The sequence below is a fragment of the Marmota marmota genome, unplaced genomic scaffold (assembly GCF_001458135.2).
Source record: "Marmota marmota marmota unplaced genomic scaffold, marMar, whole genome shotgun sequence".
Classification (NCBI taxonomy): domain Eukaryota; kingdom Metazoa; phylum Chordata; class Mammalia; order Rodentia; family Sciuridae; genus Marmota; species Marmota marmota.
This window is the reverse complement of record NW_026000102.1, coordinates 518,545-541,805: the sequence shown is the minus strand read 5'-3', so window position 1 is coordinate 541,805 and position 23,261 is coordinate 518,545. Positions and strand designations below refer to the sequence as shown.

The following is a 23,261-nucleotide window of genomic DNA, read 5'->3' as shown; positions in this document are numbered from 1 at the left end:
CCCACCTGTCCGTCCGTCCGTCTGCAGACCTCGTGGAGAAGGCGCCTTGCTCCGGAAACTCCCCCCACGTCTGCCAGTGCCGGCCGGGCACGTTCTGCTCCACGTCAGCCAAAAACTCCTGTGCCCGCTGCTCACCGCACACCGTCTGCCCAGCGGGGCAAGTCGTCCAGTCTCCAGGTGAGTGTCCCCACTGCTTCCACCACTGCACCCCTCCTGCCACCCGACCCCCAAGTGACTTCTGACACCCCACTTCCTCAAGCCCTGGGCCAGGTCACTCTCCTTTCACAATGTCGTGAGGTCCTTGGCACTCAGGGCCTTCTGCTGCCCTGGGCTTATGTCCCAGGCTCAGAGGGACCCTGATGGCCAAGGCACAGGCCGGACTGGAGGAGGGAGCTCTCTAACCCTCTCCCCCCAACACCCAAGAGGGAAACCTCAATCTCTGTCCTGGGAGTTTTGTAAAAGATCGAGCTGGTTTTCTTGTTTCAGAATCGGGGCGTTGGAGTTAGAGGTGCCAGGACAGGTGCCAGGCTCAAGGCTGAGAAACTTGGCTTTCTGTTTGAACTTGCTGTGTGACCTCCGGCAAGGTCCTTATCCTCTCTGTGCTTTTCTGACACTACAAAGGTGTGTCATAGCTAGAGAAGGGACGAGAGCCGCAGATCCTGTCTGGATGGCAGGAAGAAAGCCCTTCAGAAGGGACACACCTCATGCACACATCTTCCACCATGCCGTGGCGAGGACACCGTCCTTGGATAGGAGGCTGCTTGACGTTTTCTGCGCCTGCTGGTGTTTCCGGGTTGCCAGCTCCACCAGCTGCCTCTTGGATTTCTGAGGCATCGACCAGACTCCAGGGCCTGACCCGGTGTCACTCCTCGGGTCCCCGTCTGAGCCCACCCGCCTTCTCTTCCCACCTGTCGGTCCCCTTGTGTCCGTGTTGTACGCGGCGCCCGGGCTTTTAGCTGTTCCTGGTGGAGAAGGTGGGAAGCATGTCCACCCGTCTTCCCAGCCTCAGGACAGGACCCTCAAGCAGCCTGGGGAGCTGTCTCGCTCTTGGGCTCCTCTTGGGCCCCTCCCGGCTGCGCCCTCTGTCAGGGACCTTCCCTGTCCCTTAGCTAATCCTCCACCTCGAGCTTTCCATCCAAACACCGCGTCCTCCAGGGCCCGTCCTTGACCTCTCCCCAGGCCATGCCTCTGTGCGATTGCTTAGAGCGCTGTGTCCACTTTCAAGGATGTCCATTTGTCCCCGTCTGGGTGCCTGTCTTGCTCCCTGGGCCGGACCCAGACCAAACACCAGGATGATCCAGGGGCGGGGAGGTCAGACGGGTGCTGGGTGGGTTCACATGTGACCAGATTCCCCCTGGGCCACAGGAGAGCCTCAGAAAGGGAACATGCAAAACCCTCCCCTGCAAGCTGGGCAGGGTGGCTCAGTGGAAAGCGCTCTGCTCTGGGCCACGGCTACCTGCAAAGCTTTGCTTGTGAGGCAGGTTCCCACCCCTCTCTGTGCCTCAGTCTCCTCATCTGCAAAATGAGGTGTAATTTGAAGTCCGTGGGGGCCTTAGAAACTCTCGTCTGTAAAATAGCCTGCAGTTCTGAACTCAGTTCAGGCGTGGGACAGCCTGAGGGCTGTCTGCGTGGTGTTCCAGCAACTGCCACACAGTGGCGCCAGAGACTGCTCTTAAAGGCCCTGGACCTCTGCTGCCCAATGTACCACCGGCCCTGGGTGGCCCCTGAGCACTTAAAGTGTGGCTGGTCTGCATTGAGAGGTACTGGGAGTATATAATATATAATACGCACTGGATTTTAAATACTTAGTATGAAAAACAGAATATAAAACGTCTCAATTATTTTTACATTGATTGCCTGCTGACAGTATTTTAGATATATTGCTTTAAATAAATCATTATTAAAATTAATTACATTTTATCTTTTAAAATATTCTCCCAGGAGCCAGGCACAGTGGCACACACCTGTAATCCCAGCGGCTCTGGAGGCTGAGACAGGAGAATATCGAGTTCAAAGCTAGCCTCAGCAATGGCAAGGCACTAAGCAACTCAGTGAGATCCTGTCTCTAAATAAAATACAAATTAGGGCTGGAGTGTGGCTCAGTGGATGAGTGCCCTGAGTTCAATCCCTGGTACCAAAAACAAAAAAAAAAAAAAAAAGAAAGAAAAGAAAAGAAAATATTTCTCCTGGAAAATTTAAATTGGCACATGGGATTCACGTCCTATTTCTGTCGGACAGTCTTACTTCACAGGTGCCTGACCCTGGCTGCCAGACCCTGACTGACGTCTGGAGTCCCCTGTGGAACTCTCCTAGAGGGCAGCTCTCGGGACCACTAGGAGAGTAAAATGGAAAGGAAGTTCTCTTTCCAGTTCTGCTCGTAGCTAAACCACCTGCTAAGAGCTTCCAGGGATTGTCTCTCCTGAAATGTCCAGTTTCTGTTCGGGTGGCCGTGACAGCCCCATTCTACAGATAGAGGAGTCAGGCCCCGAGGTGGTGGGGAAGTGGCCCAAGAAGACAGAGCAGGGAACGGCCAAACCAGAAGTCAGCATTGCCTGCTCCCCCCCACCTCCAGAGCCACAGATGGAGGTCACCTGCTCAGTGAGGGGGCAGGAGTCCAGACGGGGAGAGGCAGATGCCGTTTGTTGAGAATTTACAGTATGTCATGCCCAGTGACTGGCCCATTATTTATACTCCGTTTATCCAGACACTTGTGGGGTGAAGAGTGTGTTGTTATGATCAGTTGAAAGCCTGGCACAGCTTGGCAGAGGGCAAGTTTGGGGCACTCGGTGGGTTGTTTCCCTCTCCACTGCTTCCCCCACAGTGTCCTCCAGGACTCTCTGGGTTGCAAGTAACAACATCTCCAGGGTGGGGGCAGGTGTCACCGAAAGCTCTGGGGATAGCTTTGGGGAGCTTCAGGTCTAGCTGGACCCAAGTGCCCCATCTTCCCGTCTCTCATTTCTGTCCCTTTCTGGGCTGGTCTGTCTGGGGACGCTCATCAGCAGCTCTACGCTCGCTTCCTGTCCGGCCGCGGCAGGGAGATAGCTGCTGCTTTCTGCCTTTTCAATGACCAGAAATAAAACCTTGAACCTGTCTGAGGGCGTGGCCTGGGTCTGACCTCAGCAGGGCCACCGAGGAGTGCCAGGGAGGGCTGTCCAGCCTCGTCCTGCGGATCCTCCTGGAGGACTTTTTTCTCAGCCCAGTGCTGCCCACGAAGGCTGGCACTGGGCGACGTGATCCCGGACCCTGGCTGCCTACTCCAGGGGCAGTGGACGCAGGAAGGTGTCCTCCAAGGCCATCTGTGCCTTGGGCTTGGCGAGGTGAGAGGTCTATTCCTAGACACTTTGGGCTCCTCAGTGCCTGTTCTGAAGCCCTTGCTGTCCCTTCCTCAGGCACAGCAGAGAAGGACACTAAGTGTGGGCCACCTTCCCCAGGGACCAGCCCTGACTGCACCAGCCCAGAGGACTGCAAGACCCCCGCCAGGTGACTAGTGGCCTTCTCCCCTCCAGTTCCCCTCCATGTGACCTTTAGGTGGGGCTGACCCACCCCGAGGGGTGCCTGGGGGAGCTGGGCTGGGGCACAGGGGGTTCAGCCCAGGGGCTCAGGACTCTGGGTGCCTCTATCAAGGGCATGGATCAAGTCACGTGAGGCCCCACAGCGCGTCCAGCCCTGCCCCCCCCCACGGGGACCCAGAAAGCCGAGGTGGCACAGCTCTTGCCCCAGGAGCTCTGGCAGGCCTGCTGGGACTGAGCCAGGGTCTGGGGACCCCTTCTCTATGGGCGCGGTTACCCCCGAGCACAGACCTCCCCTGCCCCACGGGCGAGTCATCTGACCCACCTTGGGCTTCTTCCCCAGGGACGCCACTCCCCAGGCTGAGCCCATCCTGATGACCCCAGCCACCACCGATGCCAGGACCACGCTTCAAAGAGGGGTCACCCCCCACCCCCTGGAAGATGCTTCTCCACTGACCGGGGCTTCCAGACCTCCCTCCTCTGCGGGCAAGCCCAGTCCACACCCAGGTCCAGGTAATTTCTCCAGGAACCCGAGGGCTGTCCCCAGGGCAATGCCTGGACCACCTGTGTGTGGCGGTCAGGGCGGGTGGGCACTGAGCTGCGGCCTTTCTCAGTGGGGACAACAAGGATGTCAGGGCAGAGGCCCTGGAAGGGCTCACGCACCTGCAGCATTTCTGAGGCCCTGGTGGGCTGGGCCTGGGGCGGGTACAGGGGACACTGGCCCGTCCTCCTGCCAGAGTGCTGAGGACAGAGTAGGCAGCCCCTGCTGTGTCTGCTCGATGCCCCCCTGGCTCCTGGGACGAAGGGTCTGGCCCCCAGTCCACACCTCTTTATTGCTGAGCAGCCTCTGCTACACAGGTGGGGCCTGGGTGGGGCCTGGGGGGAGTCAGCCCCGGGCCTGGATGCCAGACGACAGATCGAACCTCTGTGTGAATGGAGTGTTTTTATTTCTCTTGGATTTTTAAAATAACTATTTCATTTCATTTATTTATTTGATGTGGTGCTCAGGGTGGAGCCCAGCGCCTCACACATGGCAGGCAGGCACTCTGCCCCTGAGCTACGGCCCCAGGCCCCGGATTTTTTTTTTAAATTGGTTTTAGGGTTTCTCCTAACTCTGGACCTGAGCCCTGTGTCTCCTGCTTGTGTGCAGAACGCCCTCTCCCCCTGCCCCCTGGCCGCCTGCCGCCTGTGCACAGATGCTCTATTTGTTTATTTAGGTACTGAGGGTTGAACCCAGAGGCACTTTACCTCTGGCTACATCTCCAGTCCTTTTTAGTTTTTCTTTAGATACAGGGTCTCACTAAGTTGCCAAGGCTGGCCTCGAACTTGCAATCCTCCTGCCTCTGCCTCCCGAGTCTCGGGGATCACAGGCGGACCCACCGGGCCTGGAACATGTTCTCATTTTCACTTCCAGATTGACCCGTCTTCCTCTGTGATTGGGGCTTTCTGTGTTCTGTTTTGGAAGTCTTTTTTTCCACCAGAGCCTCAAAACTAGCCTCCGTTTATTTTCTGGGATCGTTCACATTTAGATCTGTTGTCCACGTTGGAGTCTAAGGAGAGGTCATTGAACACCACAATGTGTTTCTCTCCCCGTTTTTTTTTGTACCTTCTTTGCTGTAAATCAAGGACCCCTATATTGATGGAATGGATTCTGGATTCCGTTCTGTGTGAATGCCATTCTGTCTTTTGGGGGTGTGCTGGGGTTGAACCCAGGGCCTTGTGCATGCTAGGCAAGTGTCCCTGAGCCCCAGCCCCACCCACCTACTGTCAGGATTATTATAATGGGTGGTCAAGCAACACCTCCAACTCTGTCCTTCACAGTATATTGGATACTCTTAGTAACTTGTTTTTAAAATAAATTTTAGAATCAGCTTTCAAACCCTGCAGGTATCCTTTGGGGATCCTAACTGGGGTTGCACCGAGCCCGTAGCTCGTTTTGAAGGAAACCCAGTCCTGACCACGTGGAGCCTTCCAGGCACGTGCTGAGCGCAGACCTGCGTTGCTTTAGGCCTACTTTAAACACTCTGCCCGCAGCCACAGGACTCCCTCCGAGAGGTGGGACCGGCTCACGGGGACTTTTGTGGTTTTCTGGGTAGCGAGGCTTACATCTTTTTGTCAGATTTCTAGGTATTTAATCTTTCTGACGATGACATGAATGATATCTTTGTCAGTACTTCTGTTTCTGATTCTTTGTTGTCAGTATTATTTTGAGTCATGTGAAATTGCCCATATCTGACCATCTTTAACCTGCAAAACCATTAATTTCATATGGTCCGAACTCTTATGTGGGAAACTCAACTGATTTTTGATATCGTGACTCTTAGCTTTCAAAACACCTGAGATAACCAGCTTAATAAGGGAGAGGGTTTACTTGGCCCGTGGCCTTCGGGTCTGTGGCGAGGCAGCTCATCAAGGCCGGAGCACGCGGTGGAGGAAGCTGCCCCCCTCGAGGCAGTGAGAACAGGAAGGGGAGGGCCAGGCCCCAGGGTCCCCTTCAAGGGCACACATACAGTGACCTCATTTCCTTCTACTAGGCCTCCTAAAAGTTCTAACGTCTCCCAATAATGCCAGGCCTGGGGACCAAGCCTTCAGTGCAGGAGCCTTTGGGGACTTTGAAGGCTTGAAGTATAGCAGAGGTCACCAGCACCTGGTGAGCCTCACTGGTTGCTGTCACCAGCGCACCTGCAGGGTGTCCCGGCTGTGAGCCTGTCTGCACCCCTCTAGGAAGAGCAGCTCCTTTATCTCTTCCTCACCTCGGGCTCCCCACCCCCACCCCCCTCTGACTGAAGTCTGACAGCGGGGACCTTCTCACCTGGATTCTCACAGGAAAAGCTGCTCCCAATGCCCAGGGCAGGGAGTGACCTGGCTGTGGTCCTGGGGAGGGGCTGGCCGAGTGGCCACAGTGGATCCGGGAAGGAGGCAGGGGCCAGTGGATGCTCTTCTCCTGTGTGTCCTCAGGCTCATTCCCTCCCTCTCTGGGCCTCAGGGCTCCCTTGGAGAAGTGGGACCTCCCCACTCCTGGGCTGTGGGAGCTGGCCACGGCAGTGGGAGGTTCCAAGGATGGGGAGGTGTGTCTTGGCCAAGGCAGCCTGGCCCCCAGCTTCTCTGCCTCCTTCCCTAGGACTGTCGCCATGGCAGCCGTGTCCCCAGGGGTCTGCCAACTGCGGGAAGCAGTGTGAGCCCAACTACTACCTGGACAGGACTGGCCGCTGCACGGCCTGTGTGAGCTGTTTTCGAGGTGAGGGTGCGGTCCTCCCTCGGGGCTCCTTCCAGGGATCGCGGGGGCTGGAGGGTGCGAATGATGTGGGTGGTCTTTGGTTTGGGCGGCTCAGCCCACGGGAGCCTCCGTTTCCCTGTCTGGTGTTCTGAACCCTCAACTTCCGGTGACCCCCACTCACACCTGTGGTTTGTGATGGTTGTGTTTCAAGGACTCCACCCACCCCGTCCCTCCTTCCAGGAAGCATTTACAAGTGACCTGCCTGTTCCAAATCTGCTCCAGACCTGTTCCAAACTTGTCTCATCAATTTTTTTTTTTTGGTACCAGGTATTGAACCCAGGGGCACTTGACCACTGAGCCACATCCCCAGCCCTTTTTTGTATTTTATTTAGAGACAGGGTCTCACTGAGTTGCTTAGGGCCTCGCTAAGTTGCTGAGGCTGCCTTTGAACTAGCGATCCTCTTGCTTCAGCCTCCTCCCAAGCCGCTGGGATTGTAGGCAAATGTCACTGTGCCCAGCTGTCTCATCAATTCTTGTGACTACCCTACAGTGCAGAGATTGTGATTGTCCTCATTTTATACAAGAGGAAATAGACGCTTCCAGAGGTCCAGGGACTTCCAAAAGGCACAGGCCAGGGTTTGAGCCTAGGGGAGCATGCCCCCAGGTCCTGGGCTCTTGTCACTCTGTTCACAGCCCTGGGAGCAGCTTCCAGCAAGCGCGGCCACTGCTGATGAGATGTGTCTCTTCCTGTGACTGCTCACAGCAGGTGCCCTGCATTGTCCACAAGAGCCACACAGGGCAGGGGAGGCTGACCAGCTGCAGACTGCAGTATTATTAGTGGCCCTCACACACGGAGGCCACCAGGACTGTGTGATTGCATCTGTTTGTGGCCTCCTTCCTGCAGCAAGGAGGACCAGAGAGTTAGGACATTTGTTGTCATTGGGCATCTCTGCCCCCGTGGCTAAGACTGCAGAGCAAAACAAAGCCTTCACTGAACTTAGGTTTCTGTGGGTCGGAGTTCAGGCAGGGCACTGAGGGGACTTCTGGTCTCTGCTCCAGTGTCTGGGGTCTCAGATGGAAACCCTGGAGGCTGGAGGCTAGACTCTTCTGGAGGCTGTGGGTCCTTGTCACTGTGGGTTGGGGCCTCGGCCCTCTCCCTCAGCCTCGTATGACTTGCTCTGAGCTTCCTCACCGCCTGGTGGCTGGGTCCTGAAGGTGGACATCCCAAGAGAGACAAGTGAGAGCCACATCCCTTTTATGACCTTGCCTAAGAAGTCACCTGGTGCTATTTCTGCCATTTCTATCTGCTGAGCCAGTCCCAGATCTCGGGGGCAATGAAGGAAGGAAAGCAGTTCCACTTCTTGGTGGGGAAGCGGCAAGGCCCTGGGAGAGCAGACGGGCCCATTTTTGTAAAAACAAAGTCTGCTGCAGTCACTCTGTTAGACGGAGAGCAGAGACGGCTCTGCCAAGAATTCCTTCCGCCCTCTAAAGTGTGAGCTGTTCCATGGAACCTAAAAAACCACCAGAGCGCCTTGGTGGCCTCAGGCTGGTGACCGCGTCAATGTGGCCCTCCCAGTACAGCTTAGGATCCAGGAAGTTTTCTTTCTCCTTTTCTCTCCCTTTTTTTTCTGTTTAGTACTGGGTGAGCACCGTACCGCTGAGTTACACGCCCCGTGCTTAAGCAAGGTTCTTTTCCTTAGAGAGGCCCTAAGCAACTTAGAGACCCGTCTGCAAATAAAATATTAAAAAAGGGCTGAGAATGTTGCTCAGTGGTTAAGCATCCCTGGGTTTAATCCCTGGTTAAAAAGAAAGAGAGAGAGAGAGAGAGAGAGAAAGAAGAAAGAAAGAAAGAGTCCCAAGAATAAATAAAAGCTGTATTTCACTTTTTCTTTTACAAAACCTCTAGTGTTTTATTTTTATTTTTTCATTGTTTTCTTTTGGGGTAAAAACCCCTTTTTATCATTAAAAATATTAAACGTATTCAGCAGTAGTAAGGCTCGGGAACAGCTCCGTCCTGTGACCCGGTCTGGGCCAAGCGCAGTTGGTCCATTCCCTAAGCCCACTCACCTGTCCCCAGATGCTTTTTAAAAACAGTTCTTTGGCGGCACAGTTCACTGCAGAGAGGCGCACACGTGTAAAGTCTGGCCTGATCATCGACCCGGGCATGCAGGGGTACACGCAGCCCTCACCCCCAGAGCCCCCGCCAGCGCCCGTTGCCCCTCCACCCTGCAATCCCAGGCTGTCCCTTGCTCACCATCGCCTGAATGGTCTGCACCTGAGAAGTTCTCGGGGACAGAACCTGCAGCGTGCTCCTCTGTCCTCTGCCTTCCCTGACCTGGCGGCTCATTTGGAGCAGGCTGGGGTCCTCCCAACAGAATAGCCAGGGGCTCCTTATTTTCTTGTTGGATAAACTCTCCTTTCTCTGTCCTCTGGGGGCCTCCCTGCACCTCCTGCTCTCCATCCTGCCCATCCCCATGAGCCCTCTCTGTGTCCCTCAGATGACCTCGTGGAGAAGGCGCCTTGCTCCTGGAACTCCTCCCGTGTCTGCGAGTGCCGGCCAGGCCTGTTCTGTGCCGTGTCAGTTGCCAACTCCTGTGCCCGCTGCATTCCCCGCCCTGTCTGCCCACCAGGGATGGTCGTCCAGCCCCAGGGTGAGCATCCCCACTCAGCTAAGGGGTGGAACTCCTGCCCCTGAGCCTCTCCCCACCTCCAATGGGGCAGCTGACCTTCAAACCCAGCTGTCCCTAGGTCAGGCTTGGGCTTTGCTTCATCTTAGAGTATTTGTATCCCGTGAACAGGATAAAACCCAGCATTTTGGTAGGAGGTTCTGATAATTCTTTTGTTGAGGTACTGGGGATTGAACTCAGGGGCACTTGGCCCCTGAGCCCCATCCTGAGTCCTATTTTGTATTTTATCTAGAGACAGCGTCTCACTGAGTTGCTTAGACACCTCACCATTGCTGAGGCTGGCTTTGAATTTGCGATCCCCCTGCCTCAGCCTCCTGAGTCGCTGGGTTTGCAGCCACCGCACCCAGCTTGAGATACATACATATATTTTAAATTCTTTTTCCTGGAAGGACGGGGCTGGTCCTTTCTTGACTCGTCTGCAAGGCTGTGTTAGGAGTTCAGGTGGAAGAGCATAAAGTTTCTGAAGAGTTTTCCATCTCAAGATGGTGAGCTTTGCAGGCTGCAGGAAAGTAGAGACCCTTGATGGTCATGGCAAAAAATGGGCTCATCGGCAGCTGAGAAATGTCAACAAGTTTCTAGAAAGTTGGAACCAGATGAAAGGTGGTGACAAACGGCACCAGGTGGAGGATAGCTCACCGGCTGGCTCAGTGAGGGATGCAGAAGTGAGGGCCTCCCCTGCACGTCGAGCTGTTTCACCTCCAGAGAGGCTCCCGGCTCAGGGAAGGTGGTGAAGTGGAGGGGCGGGAGGCGGGGACCGGGGGCCGGGGGAGCGCAGTGTGCTGTCAGTACATCCTGAAAGGAAAACATGGAATCTGTCACAGCACGGGCTTTGGCCAGGCTGTAGGACGAGCCTGAGTATTTGTCTCCTTGCAAGACGATCAGATCTTTGATAAGGACACTGAGGGGAAGCTACAGTACCAGCATGAGCCGCCACTCTGCTTGCAAAGCCCTCTTTGTTTGTGTTTGGGGGTGCACCCATCCATAGGCCAGTCCAAAAGCAGAGCCCGCCAGCCCACACTTCCCGTCCAAGGTCCAGGCAGTCTTCCTCCCCACTCAGGGAAGAGGCCCTGTGAAGATGACGTGCTATACACCTCAGCAGAAGAAAATCCCCTACAGATGGATATTCAGCAGAGCCTTGTTGATAAATATGAAAGAGCAGCAGAGATCCTCAGACTTAGAAGGGAACCCGCCCGGTGGAGGAGAACGCCAGGATGAGCAAGCAGAGACACCGCTGCAGATGGAGCAGCGGAAATCCAGGCAGGAATAGAAGAGAAATCAACACTAAAAACATTTACGGGAGGGGCTGGGGTTGTGGCTCCGAGGTAGAGCTCACCTAGCACGCATGAGGCACTGGGTTCCATCCTCAGCATCACATGAAAATAAAAATATATATATTGTTTGTGTCCACCTACAAGGAAAAAATAAAGTTTAAAAAAATTATGGGAAAACTCAAGATCTTGTCATATCTGTAAAGTGAACATAGATACTATGAAAAAGGAACAGCGAGACTTCAGAGGACACAAAATGGCCTTTAGAAAGTGTGGTTACTGGGGATCCCTTTGCCGTTCTGGACAGAACTGGAAGCACTTCTGTGGGCGCAGTGTCCAGCATCGCCAGTAGAGGGGGCTGGAGGGCCGCTGTGGCAGGGAGGTGCTGGCTTCTGCCGAGGCCTGTTGGCCAAGCCTGTGAGTGGGGACATCTGGTGGCACTCTGCCTTCGTGATTTTCCCAGAGTGCCTTGATGGCCTCAGGCTGGTGACCGTGTCGATGTGGCCCTCCCAGTACAAATAGCGGCTGGCTCTAGGTCTCCTGCCAGCCGAGGCATCCCGGTTCCCTCCGTGCACACCCTATCACCTTGGGTCTTCTGCCCGTTTTCCAAGGCCCTCCTGACCTGGTCACTGCCATAGGCTTCACACCCACAGTGTCACCCCAACGTTCTCTGTGCACTTGACTTGAATAATATGAGATTTCAGATCAAAGGACCAACCAAGAGCAAGCAGGAGGAATGAATTACGCACACCCAGGCGTGAAGGTGAACGTCCACACCCCTCCGTTTGGGGCTGTTACAATGCAAATGCAGCTGTGAATTTTCTTGGATAAGTCTTGGGTGAACAGATGTTTTTATTTCTCATGAGTAAATACCTGGGGTAGGAGGGTCACTGTGCTGGGCACACAGTCAGAATGTCTGAGGGGCAGTCCAAAGCTGGGCACCTCTGATCCCACCCAGCCACCTTGTTTTATGGGGGGAGCAAACCACAGAACTGAGGCTACAGCTGGAGTGCAGGGAGCCCGAGGGTCAGCTCTTAGCACTCTCCACTGGACCATACCACCTTCGTCTTAGTTCAGAACCTATGTGTATCCAGCTAAATTGCAATTGAATTTCAAGGCAAAATAAAAACATTTTCTGGTGTAAAATGTCCAGAACTTTTCTTCGTGTATCATCTCTTAGAGAGCTGTTTGAAGATCTGATGCAGCTAAATGAGGTGGCAAAAAGCAAAAGGAGAGGAATCCATGGAACCTAAAAAACAGTGACTGTACCACAGGAGAACAGGAAGGAAAAGTCCCGGAATGACAGCTTGCTGCAGGACAGATGAGCCAGATCAGAGCAGGGACAGGGAAGGCTCCAGGGAAGTGTCTCCAGGATAAAAGGGACATTTGCTGTGCTATTCATGGTTAGTAGAGTGGAACAGTCTGAGGATGTGGGGGAGGCACACTATTCTTTTCTCAACAACAACAATCTAAAAAGAAAAAAGAAAAAAAAAAAGGCAGTTGGAAACTCCAGGAAAAACAAAAAGCTGACAAGAAATTTATAGTCCAAATGTGAACATGAAGATTTTACCTGATTTTGAGCAATTGCTGGGTATACAAAAAGAGAATCCATTTCACCTTGAAGGTAAGACAATTTGACAATTTAAAAATGGCTTAGGAATTGAGTATTTGGATTCAAAGAGAAGTACTTTAGTCCAGTAAATATTATCCTTTTTGTTTCTTTAGTTGGTTGGTTGGCTTTAATTAGAGCTTTATGTTATACACAGTAGTTGGGTTTATTCCGACAACCTCATGCATGCATGGAAATCAATTTCAGTTCATGATCCTCCCCAATGTCTTTTTTTTTTTTTTTTTAAGTTCCTAAATGGAACCTAAAAGTAGGAAGACCCTCCCCACTATTCTAGTAGACCCTTACCAGAGAACAAGTCAGACTACCTAGGGGGTTAGACAGAGCCTCTTCTTTATCTCCTGATCCAAAGGAGGAGAAAAACAGGGAGGGTCACTAACCCAGGGAGGGAGGAGGAAGTTACATTCCCTCTGGAGAGGGAATGAGAGGCACCCAGGGAGTCCCTCTGTGTTTAGAGGAGGGACAGCAGCTCTGTTGCTGGATTCCAGCAGGTGTCCCAGCAGCAGCTCAGACCCTGGGCTGTCTGACCACACCAGGCTGCCACTGGGAGACATGGGACTCTCTCTGCTCTCATAGCATTGATTGGGTGTAGACACGATGTGTTTGGGCCCCAGAACTCCCTGTCCTCTCAAAGTAGAGCTCACTGAAGTCCAATGACATTTCAAATGCCAGTTCAAATGCTGACTTACTAATATAGAGAGGCTCTCCTAACAAATGACATCCACTTCCCGTACCCTATGGCCACCAGACTTCAGCTGATTCAGGTACCAGTAATCCAGGAAATAGGTGGAAAAGATGCAGCATCTGTCTTGGGAGACCTCCCTAAAGAGGAGAATTCCTGAGGACCTGAGCAGCCGAAGGAGACTAATCAGGGTCCCACTGTCTCTTCTGTGTGTTTCAGGAAAAATTTGAGATGCACTGTGAGATCTTTCTGGAAAGGAGGTGTGTTGAGGGGGTTCTTTGTACCACATCAAAGAAGTGCAGCCACCAGGGCTGTGGGTTAGAGAGGTGTAGTAATGAGTCACAGCCTGTTTCAAATGTGGGCCAAATTTTTTCTGCTTCAGAAAAGCAGTTAATGGTAAGCTTATAAGAAGGTGCCCAGGCCACAGGCAGGGGGTGGTGTGGTCCAATGGAGAGAGCCCTGGGCTGGCCCTTGCCCCTCCCTGCGTCCTGGCTCTGTCTTGAGCTCTGTGGTCCTCTACATCTGTACAATATGGTCACTGGGTCAGATCAGAGGTGACCAGCTCGGAACACTTTGTCCAACAGGACAACCCAGCCACCCCTCCTGGGTAGGAGAGAAAGGAAATGATACGCTGCTTTATCTGAACTAGCTTCAAACTGACGATAAGCCCAAGGCCAGTCAATTCACGAGCAGACATATGACAGTGTCCCACCGCTATGGCAGCTTTCTACGGGCAATAAAAGGGTCCTGACGCAGGGTGAATCTCGGAAACGTTATTCCGTGTGAAAGAAGGCAGGCACCAAAGAGCACGCGCTGAATGCATCCGTCTGTATGAGATTCTGGAACAGGCGACTCCCCCGTGGGGATGTGAAGCAGGTCAATGGCTGGCCGTGCCTACAGGCTGGGGAGGGCTGGGGGAGGAGGAGAGCCGCCAGGGAACTTTGTGGGGCTGTAGAAGTGGTTTCTGTTTCTTTTCTTTTTTTTAAAATATTTTTTCGTTGTTAATGGACCTTTATTTTTTCATTTATTTATATTCGGTGCTGAGAATCAAACCCAGTGCCTCACACATGTGGGGCAAGTGCTCTACCACGGAGCCCCATGGTTTCTGTTTTGATTGGAGTTATAATTACGTTCATCAGAATTCATTAAGCTGTGCACGGAGGGGACTTTTTCATGTACATGAATTATGCCTGGGAGCTGGGGGTATAGCTCAGTGGGTGAGCACTGTTTAGCACTTGTCTATCATGTGCAGGTCCTGGGTTTGATCCCCAGCACTTAAAAAAAAAAAATTATGCCACAATAAAGTTGATTCAAAAAAATCCCTTAAAGAATCAAGACTACATTTAAAAATTAGGGGATTTCAGGTTGTAACTGGAGTCCCACGGCCACAGTCAGCCCTCTGTTCCATCTGCCCGTCCCCAGTGGTGGGGAAGGGAAGGAAAGGGGCTTTAATGGCCACACCGGGAGGACAGATACAGAGGCACAGTGACAGAGCGGCTGACAGAAACCTGGAGGTCTTACAGTGCGGGGGAATGCTGGCAAAGGAGGCGATCCTGCTTCTTGGCTTGAGGGGATGATTCAGTCCCCATCATGCCTCCGGGCTGCCTGGGCTCCTTCCTGGGACACCGCCCCTGCTTGGAGGGGAGCTCATCACGGGGGATCTGTGCTGCCAACCTGGCCCTTCTTGCCATCAAGATGCCTGTCAATCAGACTTGTTGTTCCCGGAATCCAGGTCGCTGCAGAAGAAAGCAGCTCAGGAAAAAAGTTCTAGAGGCAAACAGAGTCAGAGAGGGACAGACAGAATTGGGAAGGTCAGCGTCGGGCCCTCCTTCAAGGTTTCTCTGAAGTAAAATCAGGAGGCCCAGAGCCCAGGGCCCCCTCCTGGGTGAACACAGCTTCTCTGTTTTGACCTCTGAAACACAGATCTGCTCATCTCAGAAGTGACTACCTCCTGGCGGGTCCCCAGTTCCCAGTTAAGTCCTCCCTGGAGACCCGGGTTCTTCCTCGGCTCTGACTCCATGTTGCCTCCCACCCCACAGGTGTGGCTGAGAGGGACACCACCTATGAGCTGCGTCCCCCAGGGACCCACCCCGACTGCAGCACCCCAGGAAGCAGTGAGGCTCCTGCCAGGTGATTCTGTCCCCTCTTCTCCCTCTGGCTGCGGCAGAGATGGCACTGCCCCTGCCATGCCCGGGGGTTCCTGGGACAGCTGGGCTAGAGGCAGAGTGGCCTGGGCTGGGTCCCCCATGTCAAGCCCACAAGCTATTCTGGGCTCTGTGCCAGAATGCTGGAAACCTTGTCCCTGCAGTGTCCCCGGCAGGGACTTTGGGCAGAGGTTCTGGGGACCCAGGCTTTGTCCCCCTTTTCCAACTCTATTGTCACCCCTGTCTGACTCTCCCTGCAGCACGGCCCCCACCCTGAGCCCCCTGGTGGACTCCCACACCAGCAGGATGCTGCCCAGCTCCACCGTCTCCCTCCCCTCCACGGGAAAGCCCATTCTGGACCCAGGTAAGGATGGGGAGGGGCTGGGAGGTGTGGCCTGGGGCGGGGGTGGGGAATCAAGGTTGACCCCAGACTCCTGGCGCTTGACTTACAGCTGCCACTCAGCTGCCTGCGTGCTAATTACTGTTCTTTGTATGCTTCTTTCCTTTCCTTTCTGTCTTCTTCTTTTAAATATCATGCTTGCATCTTTTGATTTTATTTATTTTTATCTGGTTCTGAGGATCGGACCCAGGGCCTTGCGTGTGCTAGGCAAGTGCTCTACCATGAGCCACAGCCCCAACCTTTTTTTTTTTTTGTTACTGGGGATGGAACCCAGGGGTGCTCTTCCACAGAGTGACAGCCCTTTCTAGTTTTAAATTTTGAGACAAGGTCTAGCTAAGTTGTAGAGGCTGGCCTTGAACTTACAGTCCTCCTGCCTCAGCCTCCTGAGTCATGGGATTACGGGCCTGTACCACTGCACCCAGCTCCTATTCTTTGACTATTGCAAATAGGGTTTTTTTTTTTCCTCACGTCCTATCCATACGGCTGTAATTGCTACTCAGAAAAAATTTGTTGAGTGACTACATGACCCTGACTAGTTGCATAATCCCTTTGAGCCTCGGTTTTCTCAACTGTGAAACGGTAGCAGCATAGGCCGTGCAGGGTTGTAAGCATGTGGCATGTGGTTAGCACCTGTGAGGCACATTGGCCACCGTCCCTTAGCTCCTGTGAACTGATAACCAGGCAATCCCTTTTAGGACTGGCAGTTCCAGCCACTGACGCTAGGTGGCGATAGTTCTCAAGCCAGTAGTTCTCAAAGTTGCGTCCTGACCCCGCAGCCTCAGTCCCCCTGGGAACTTGTTAGAGCCCCCCATCCTGGGCTGCACCTCCACATCTATACCCAGATAACAAGCGCACAGGCTCTGGGGTCTGCCTGGCCTGGCCTGCGTGGTGACTCTCCCACCCCTCAGGGTGACTGGGTAGGATGGGGAGGGGGCTGGAGACAGTAATGGCCGCTAACTGGCTGAGACGGCCCATCTGATCAGCCTTCCACTCCGTCCTCCTCAGTGATCCATCCTCCCTGCCCTGGCTCTAGCCACACTGTGCCCTCCTCCACGGCCCCTAGTCTTTGTTCTTTTGAACCTCAATTTCCTCTTCAGCTTCCTTGACACCTCTAAAATGGTTTGCTCTTCTCGCAACTAGAAATATCAATCAGCTTCCTGGAGCCAGGTAGGGAAGGCGGGATCAGATATAGCTCTGGCTTGGGAAAAGACCAACGACTGTTAGCCACAATGGAATCCAAGTCCCAAGAGAAGGAGGAAGTAGTCTGTGGCTAGTCCTGTGTGGTTGTAGTGAAGGCCCCCAGCTCAGTGTTCTTGGGCAAAGAATAAAGGACATCTCTGTGTTTCAGGACCCATGCTCTTCTGGGTGATCATGGTGCTGGTTCTGGTGGTTGGTTCCACCTTCTTCCTCCTGTGTCACCAGAGGGCCTGTAGGAGGCGATTTCGGCAGAGTGAGTGGAGGTGTCCTTGGGGACCTGGGAAGGATGCTTGCTCTGGGCCAGCTTGGCCGGGGTCCCTGCCTGTCCCACGCTCTGGGACCAGTGCCCAGCCCTCTTCCTGATGTCGTTTCAGAGCTCCACCTGTGCCACCCAGCCCAGCCCTTCCCGCCCAAGCTGGAGCCTGTGGGTAAGTGTCCCACAGCGCCCCCTGGGTCTGGGCTCGGGAGACTGGCCTCCTCCCAGCCCAGCCCTGGCCCATCTGTACGGCCTCCGGGGTCGCCCCTCCTTTCTCTCCAGCCTCGTCTCTAATGGGGATGTAACGTGGGAGAAAACTGGTTGTGGGTTGGGCTGGGGCTCTGGGTTGTGCGGGGCGCTGGTGCGGACCAAGCCACCGCGGCTCTCACCCTCCCGCCTGGCCCCCCTGTCCTGACTGCCCCCCTTCCTGCCCTCCTGAGCAGACCCTGGTGGGGCCCAGGTGAAGAGGGCAGCCTGCAGGCCGAGCCCAGCGTCCACCCCTTACAGGCCCCCCCCCCCCGTGGCCTTGGGGAGTTGCCTAGTGCCTGTGCCTCAGTGTCCTTGCCTGTGAAGCGGGGACAGTGGGGCCCACTGGGAAGGCCGCGTGGGAGGGAATCGAGTGGCCTCCTGAGCACAGCGGAGCCCAGGCCCACGGGCAGCACTCGGTTGATTGCTGGGGCCTTTTCCCACAAGAGTCCAGGCCTCCCGGGTCCCAGGTGGCTTGACCCCTCCCTGGTCCCTGCTCTTGTCGCCAACCAACCTCTAGGCTGACCTTCCAGGCAGCAGTCAGGGCTCCTGACCCCTCCCCCCCAGGCCCAGGCAGGGTTCCTGCAGCTTTCACTGGGACCGGGGTCACCTCGTGCCCAGGGCCCCCTGGGTCATCTCGTACCCAGGGCCTCGTCTCCCTGGGCAGCCTCTCTGGGCGAGGTCCTCCTTAGCACTCCATAGGCATCAGCTGAGCACCTACTGTGTGCAGGGCCCTGACTCTTGGGCTCTGCATAGACTGGGGAATTGCCTTGCTTCCTGGCTTATGAGGCAGCTTCTGGTGACCTGGTGGTGGTCGATCCACAGGGAGGAGATGAGGCTCGGAGGGTGGGGGACAGCTGGCCGGGGCACTGCTCCTTGAGAATTCTGTCCGGCTGCTGTAGGGGCCTCAGCGCTTCCCGCTGCTTCCTCCCCTCAGCTCTGTCCACCACCCAGTGCCCACCCAAGAGCCCAGTGGTCTAGAGACACAGCCACTGCCCCTGTCCCAAGAGTCCCCCAGGACCCTTGGGAGCCTGGCAGTGGGCCGACTCTTGACCTGGGCACAAAAACACGGTCCGCCGAGGCTGTTTTGAATCCGCTGAGTTTCCGACATGAGCTGCGCTCCCTCTGCAGGGGCTTTTTGTTTTGGTGGTTTCAAGCCTGTTTCCGTGACCTGTCGGGCTCCGTGTCGCATTGAAACTGCCATTTGCTTTCTTGACATTTTTCTAGTATTAGACTTTCCATTGCCGTCAGTTTGTTTTCTTCTTTTAAACCTTTGTGAGAGCAGTTTTGTTACAAAAAGAAAAAAAAAAAAAAGGCCCAAAGACACCTCCCTTCCCTTAAGAGGCCAAACCTGAGGACCTGAGCCCAGACTCAGCGGGGGACAGTCTGACTAGGCCCTTTCTGGCCCCCTGGCTTCCTGTGGGTCCCCCGGGTCTGGGTAACCAGGCCCGAGAAGGGAGGGGTCGGCAGGCAGCAGGACACAGGTGGGCACAGAGAGCGGGCGCCACTCCAGCCCCCGGCCCAAGAGCTGCGGAGGAGCCCCCTGATATGCTCGCCGTCCGTCCATCCTGGAGCAGGCTCTGTGAGGGACGGCATCTGTCCTGGCTCTCCAAGCTTTCAGACCAGTGTCACTGTGGGGATGGGCCAGAGAGGAGTGGATGGGACTGTGCTTCCCCCCCACCCCCAGGCACATCGGGGACTTCTCCAGGGGCGCTCTCCTTCCCTGGGGGTCACGCTCCCTCCCTGAGTGGCCTCGACTGTACTGCCCGTGTCCCGGTGACAGGCATTGGCACAGCACACCCTTGATCTCCTTTGACACCTGCAGCAACCTGTGAGGCACCTACTCCCTGCAGATGAGCAGCCCAAGGTGCAGGAAGACGTGGTCACCTTGCTGAAGGCCACGTGCTTAGCCAGTCCCAGGCTGGTTTTTTGGGGTTTTTTAGTTGTAGATGGACGCAACCTTTATTTTGCTTATTTGGTTTTTTATGTGGTGCTGGGGATCCAAACCCAGCGCCTCAGGCATGCTAGGCACGCGCTCGGCCACTGAGCCCCAGCCCCAGCCCCCAGGCTGGGTTTCTGATGTCACCCTCAGTGCCACAGAGCAGATGATTCTTTGCTGTGGGGACTCTTCTGCATGTCATAGGATGTTCAGCAGCTCACGAGATGACAGTCACATCCCCCAGTTGTGACAACCAGAAATGTCACCAGATATTGTCACTAGGCCCCCCTGTGGGCAAAACTGCTCCTGGTTGAGAACCCCAGGTGTAAACCTCTGTGTTAATGAGCCTCCTCCCTCCCTCCTGGGCCAGTTTCTGCCTCTCTCCGTCACGGTCACCCCAGGCGCTCAGGAAGGGTGCAGGCTGGGGACCCAGCAGATGCCCGACTTGGAGATTGTCTGGGGTTTGCTGTGAGTGGGTCAGGCCTTGGGCTGGAGGATGTCAGAAGTGATGCCGGCCTTCCAGGGCATCCTGCTGGGCCGCCACCTGCCCCTTCCTGGAAGCCGAGGTCTGCCAGGCCTCTCCCCTGTGAAATTGTGTCAGCAGCCAGTTCTTATCAGGTTTCGTTTTCTTCATTTGTACATTTATATCCAGATGGATTCCTGGATTTCTGTTTGATTCAACGTGCTGTCATCTGTCATGATCTGTTAGTTACCACCATTGTAACAGACTGCGAGGTCACTGGCCCAGACTGGGCAGCCCCCTCAAGCTGGCTCCTGTGTCCTTGTGTGACATGCCCCCCATCTCTTAGTGATTTGGACACTTTTTTAGGGGGAGGGGGTACTGTGGATTGAACCCAGGGGTCTACCACTGAGCTACATCCCTGAATCTTTATTTTTTATTTTGAGATAGCAGCTTGCCAGGTTGCTGAGGCTGGCCTCCAACTTGCAATCCTCTTCCCGAAGCCTCCCGAGTCACTGGGATTATAGGCCTGTGTCACTTCTTTTTTTGTTGTTGTTACTGGAACTCAGGGGCACTCGACCACTGAGTCACACCCCCAGCCCTATTTTGTATTTTATTTAGAGACAGGGTCTCACTGAGTCGCTTAGTGCCTCGCTAAATTGATGAGGCTGGCTTTGGACCTGGGATCCTCCTGCCTCAACCTCCAGAGCTGCTGCGATCATAGGTGTGCGCCACTGCGCCCGGCATCACTTATAAGAAACTCCTGGCTGATCTTGTCCCCTCCTCCCTGAACCCCTCCTGGGTCATCTCTCCAAGGAGCTCCAGGTGTGAACCTAGGGACGCCTGGCACCAAAGCCTGGCGGGGCCTCTACGCCTACTCCTTCCTCGGGGCTGCAGGAGGACTGTGACAGGGACGGGAGGGACCCAGAGCTCTGACACCTGCGTCAGGACTCATTGTGCTCTTGGCGCTCGGCCCACTGAGCGAGCAGCCTTGGGATGCCACGTTCTTGTCCCCAGGTCACTGCTGCACAGTGTGACCTGGGCTTGGCCCCCGGAGGTTTTCTGGGAAGATCGTGGTTATTCCAAAAAGCAAGGAAACCGTAACTGAGCCGGACTGAAGCTTTGTGAAATCTGACCTCTGCCCTCGGCAGGATTTGCTTTGGGTCTTTATCAAAGCACTTGCGGGTTGTCACAGGGCTGCAGGCAGAGGCCAGAACCTTCTGGATCCTGCCTTGTTACCTTGTGTCATTTGACACTTGTTTTCAAGCGTCTTCGGTGTCACCTGATGGTCTGTTTTTCCGAGAGGTTGAGGCCAGCCGTGTCAACACCCCAGGCTTTGTGCGACCCACTGTGTGCCAGCAGCAGCCTGGCACTTTCCCTTGGTCACATTTTGATCAGGAAAAAAAAAAATTCTGAATGCACTTCACTTTTTGGAGGAGCGTTAGATTTATGGAACATTGAGAACGTGGCTCAGGGTCCTCCGAGCCCCCCACAGGAAGGCCTCCCTGCTTAGCATCTCACACAGTGTGTCCTTTGTCACTGTAAACAGTGGCGTGGTCTCCTTGTTGTTAGTGACACCCACACTTCATCACACTCACTTGGCTCATAAGGTGCCACCACCCCCACCTTTAGTCCTCTCATCGCCTCCCTCCGGTGGCCCAAGGCTCAGGCTTTCCTTGACCTTGGTGGCCTCGGCAGTTTGCAGGCGGTGGCCAGGCATTCTGCAGGATGTCCTCGTCGCTGGGCTTGGTCTGATGTTTTTCTTGCAGCGAGACCGGGCTCTGGGTGTGGGGGAGGAAGTTCACAGAACAGAGGGCCACACCCAGGGTCCAGGGGCTTGGTCTGACTTAGCCCCGGTCACTGCAGGCTGAGAGCCCCCCCCCGACCTTCATCAAACCTTCAGGGGCTGGTAGGTCTGTCCCACTTTCCAGATAAGGAGACCAGGCTCAGAACAGTGAAGTAAGCTGCTGCCGTCCGCCCAGGTGGCCCCGCGGGGTGTTTGGCTGCCTTTCAGGTGTTTGTTAAGTACCCGCTGTCCTCTGCCTTCTGGTTCTCTTTAGGACTTCCTGAGGGTGTGGTCCCCAGAGAAGGTCAGTTGGGCCAAAGGGCTGAGGTTCACCACAGACGGCTCTTAAAAAGATGAAACCCTTTGGGCACGGTGGCCCCCACAAATCCCAATAACTCGGGAGGCTGAGGCAGGAGGATTGCAAGTTCAAAGCCAGCCTCTTCAATTTAGCGAGGCCCTAAGCAACTCAGCAAGACCCTGTCTTTAAATAAAATATCTTAAAAAGGGGTTGGGGGTGTGGCTCTGGGTTAAGCACTCCTGGGTTCAGCACCTGGTGCCCAAAAACCAACCAACCAACCAACCCGTTCACAGGGCACGGGCATCTCTGAGAGCCAGCTGGCCACCTCCTCCCCAGGCCGAGTTGGTTGCTTCTGTTTATTTTGTCTTGTTACTTCGGTACACACTTTTTCTCCTGGCCCTCCCCAAAGCCTTGGCAGCAAACATCAGCTGGCTGTTTACGAAATTCCAGATTATTCTCAGGAGAGAGATTGGGCTCCGTTGACATCATTTTTTAAAATATGCCTGAGGCCAAAGAGTATCAAAGTCATGACTTGGCAGAGGATGGCATCCCCCTCAAGGTCCCAAGCTGTGACCTCCGGATGTGACACCCCCCACCCCCACCCCTCCCCCCAACAGCAGTTACCAGGAAGGATACGTCGGTGGGCACGTGGGCTACATTGAGGCTCTGCCTCGTTATCTTTGAGCCTCAGTCTGGCCCATTTCCCCGTCAGACGCGGTCCACTGCTGACGGGGCTTGTACACGAAGCCCCAGGAGCGCGTCCTAAAGCCACCGAGGGTCCTGCTGCACGGCCACACTGCAGTCAGATTGGCATTTTGTCTCGTTGGCTGGTTGGTTGGCCTGCACAGACGTGTCGGCGGGGATTCAGGGCTGCCGGGTCCAGAAAGCGTGTCCTAGCGGCAGCGGGCTGACCTCTAGGCAGGTGGGCCCACTGCACAGGCCTGACAGCACGTTCTGGGTCTCTGCGGGTGGCCTCTGTGGGATCCTTCAGGGCTGTGCTGGGCCTGGGTGGCCTGCTCTGTCGTGGACTCGATGGCAGGTGCCCCCCTGTTTTTCTTAGCTGGCCAGTGGGCCATTAAGTGTCAGGAGATTTTCAGCCATGACCCGGCCCCTGGTTCACGAGGGAGAACACCAGAGCTGGGGGCCCTTTAGATGAGGAGGTAAGGGTTGTGCCTGAGCCAGGTGCAGTGGTGCACGCCCACCATCCCAGTGACTTGGGGGGGCTGAGGCAGGGGGATCAAGGGTTCAAAGCCAGGGCTGGGCTTGGGGCTCAGCGGTAGAGCGCTCGCCTAGCACGCGCAAGGCCCTGGGTTCCATCCTCAGCACCACATAAAAATAAGTAAATAAAATAAAGATATGTATCCAACTACAACTAAAAACTAAATATTAAAAAAAAAAAAGTTCAAAGCCAGCCTCAGCAACCTGGTGAGGCCCTGTCTAAAAAAATAAAAAGGGCTGGGGTGTGGCTCAGCGGTAGAGCATCCTGAGTTCAACCCTTAATACCCCGCCTCACACACACAAAACCAAAGTCAAGGTCATGCCCAA

The 23,261-nt window shown here is 54.8% G+C and overlaps 1 protein-coding gene across 2 annotated transcripts in view; it reads left to right on the top strand.

Moving 5' to 3' along the window:
* Tnfrsf8 (TNF receptor superfamily member 8) overlaps positions 1-23,261 on the top strand; it is a 58,213-nt gene that overhangs the window by 29,118 nt on the left and 5,834 nt on the right. For both annotated transcript variants that reach the window (XM_048783588.1, XM_048783587.1), the window contains exons 4-12: positions 28-177; positions 3,390-3,480; positions 3,853-4,022; positions 6,631-6,747; positions 9,225-9,377; positions 15,030-15,120; positions 15,395-15,498; positions 16,883-16,984; positions 17,106-17,159. In XM_048783588.1, the coding sequence (XP_048639545.1) occupies positions 28-177; positions 3,390-3,480; positions 3,853-4,022; positions 6,631-6,747; positions 9,225-9,377; positions 15,030-15,120; positions 15,395-15,498; positions 16,883-16,984; positions 17,106-17,159 (1,032 nt within the window). The remainder of the gene's footprint in view (positions 1-27; positions 178-3,389; positions 3,481-3,852; positions 4,023-6,630; positions 6,748-9,224; positions 9,378-15,029; positions 15,121-15,394; positions 15,499-16,882; positions 16,985-17,105; positions 17,160-23,261) is intronic.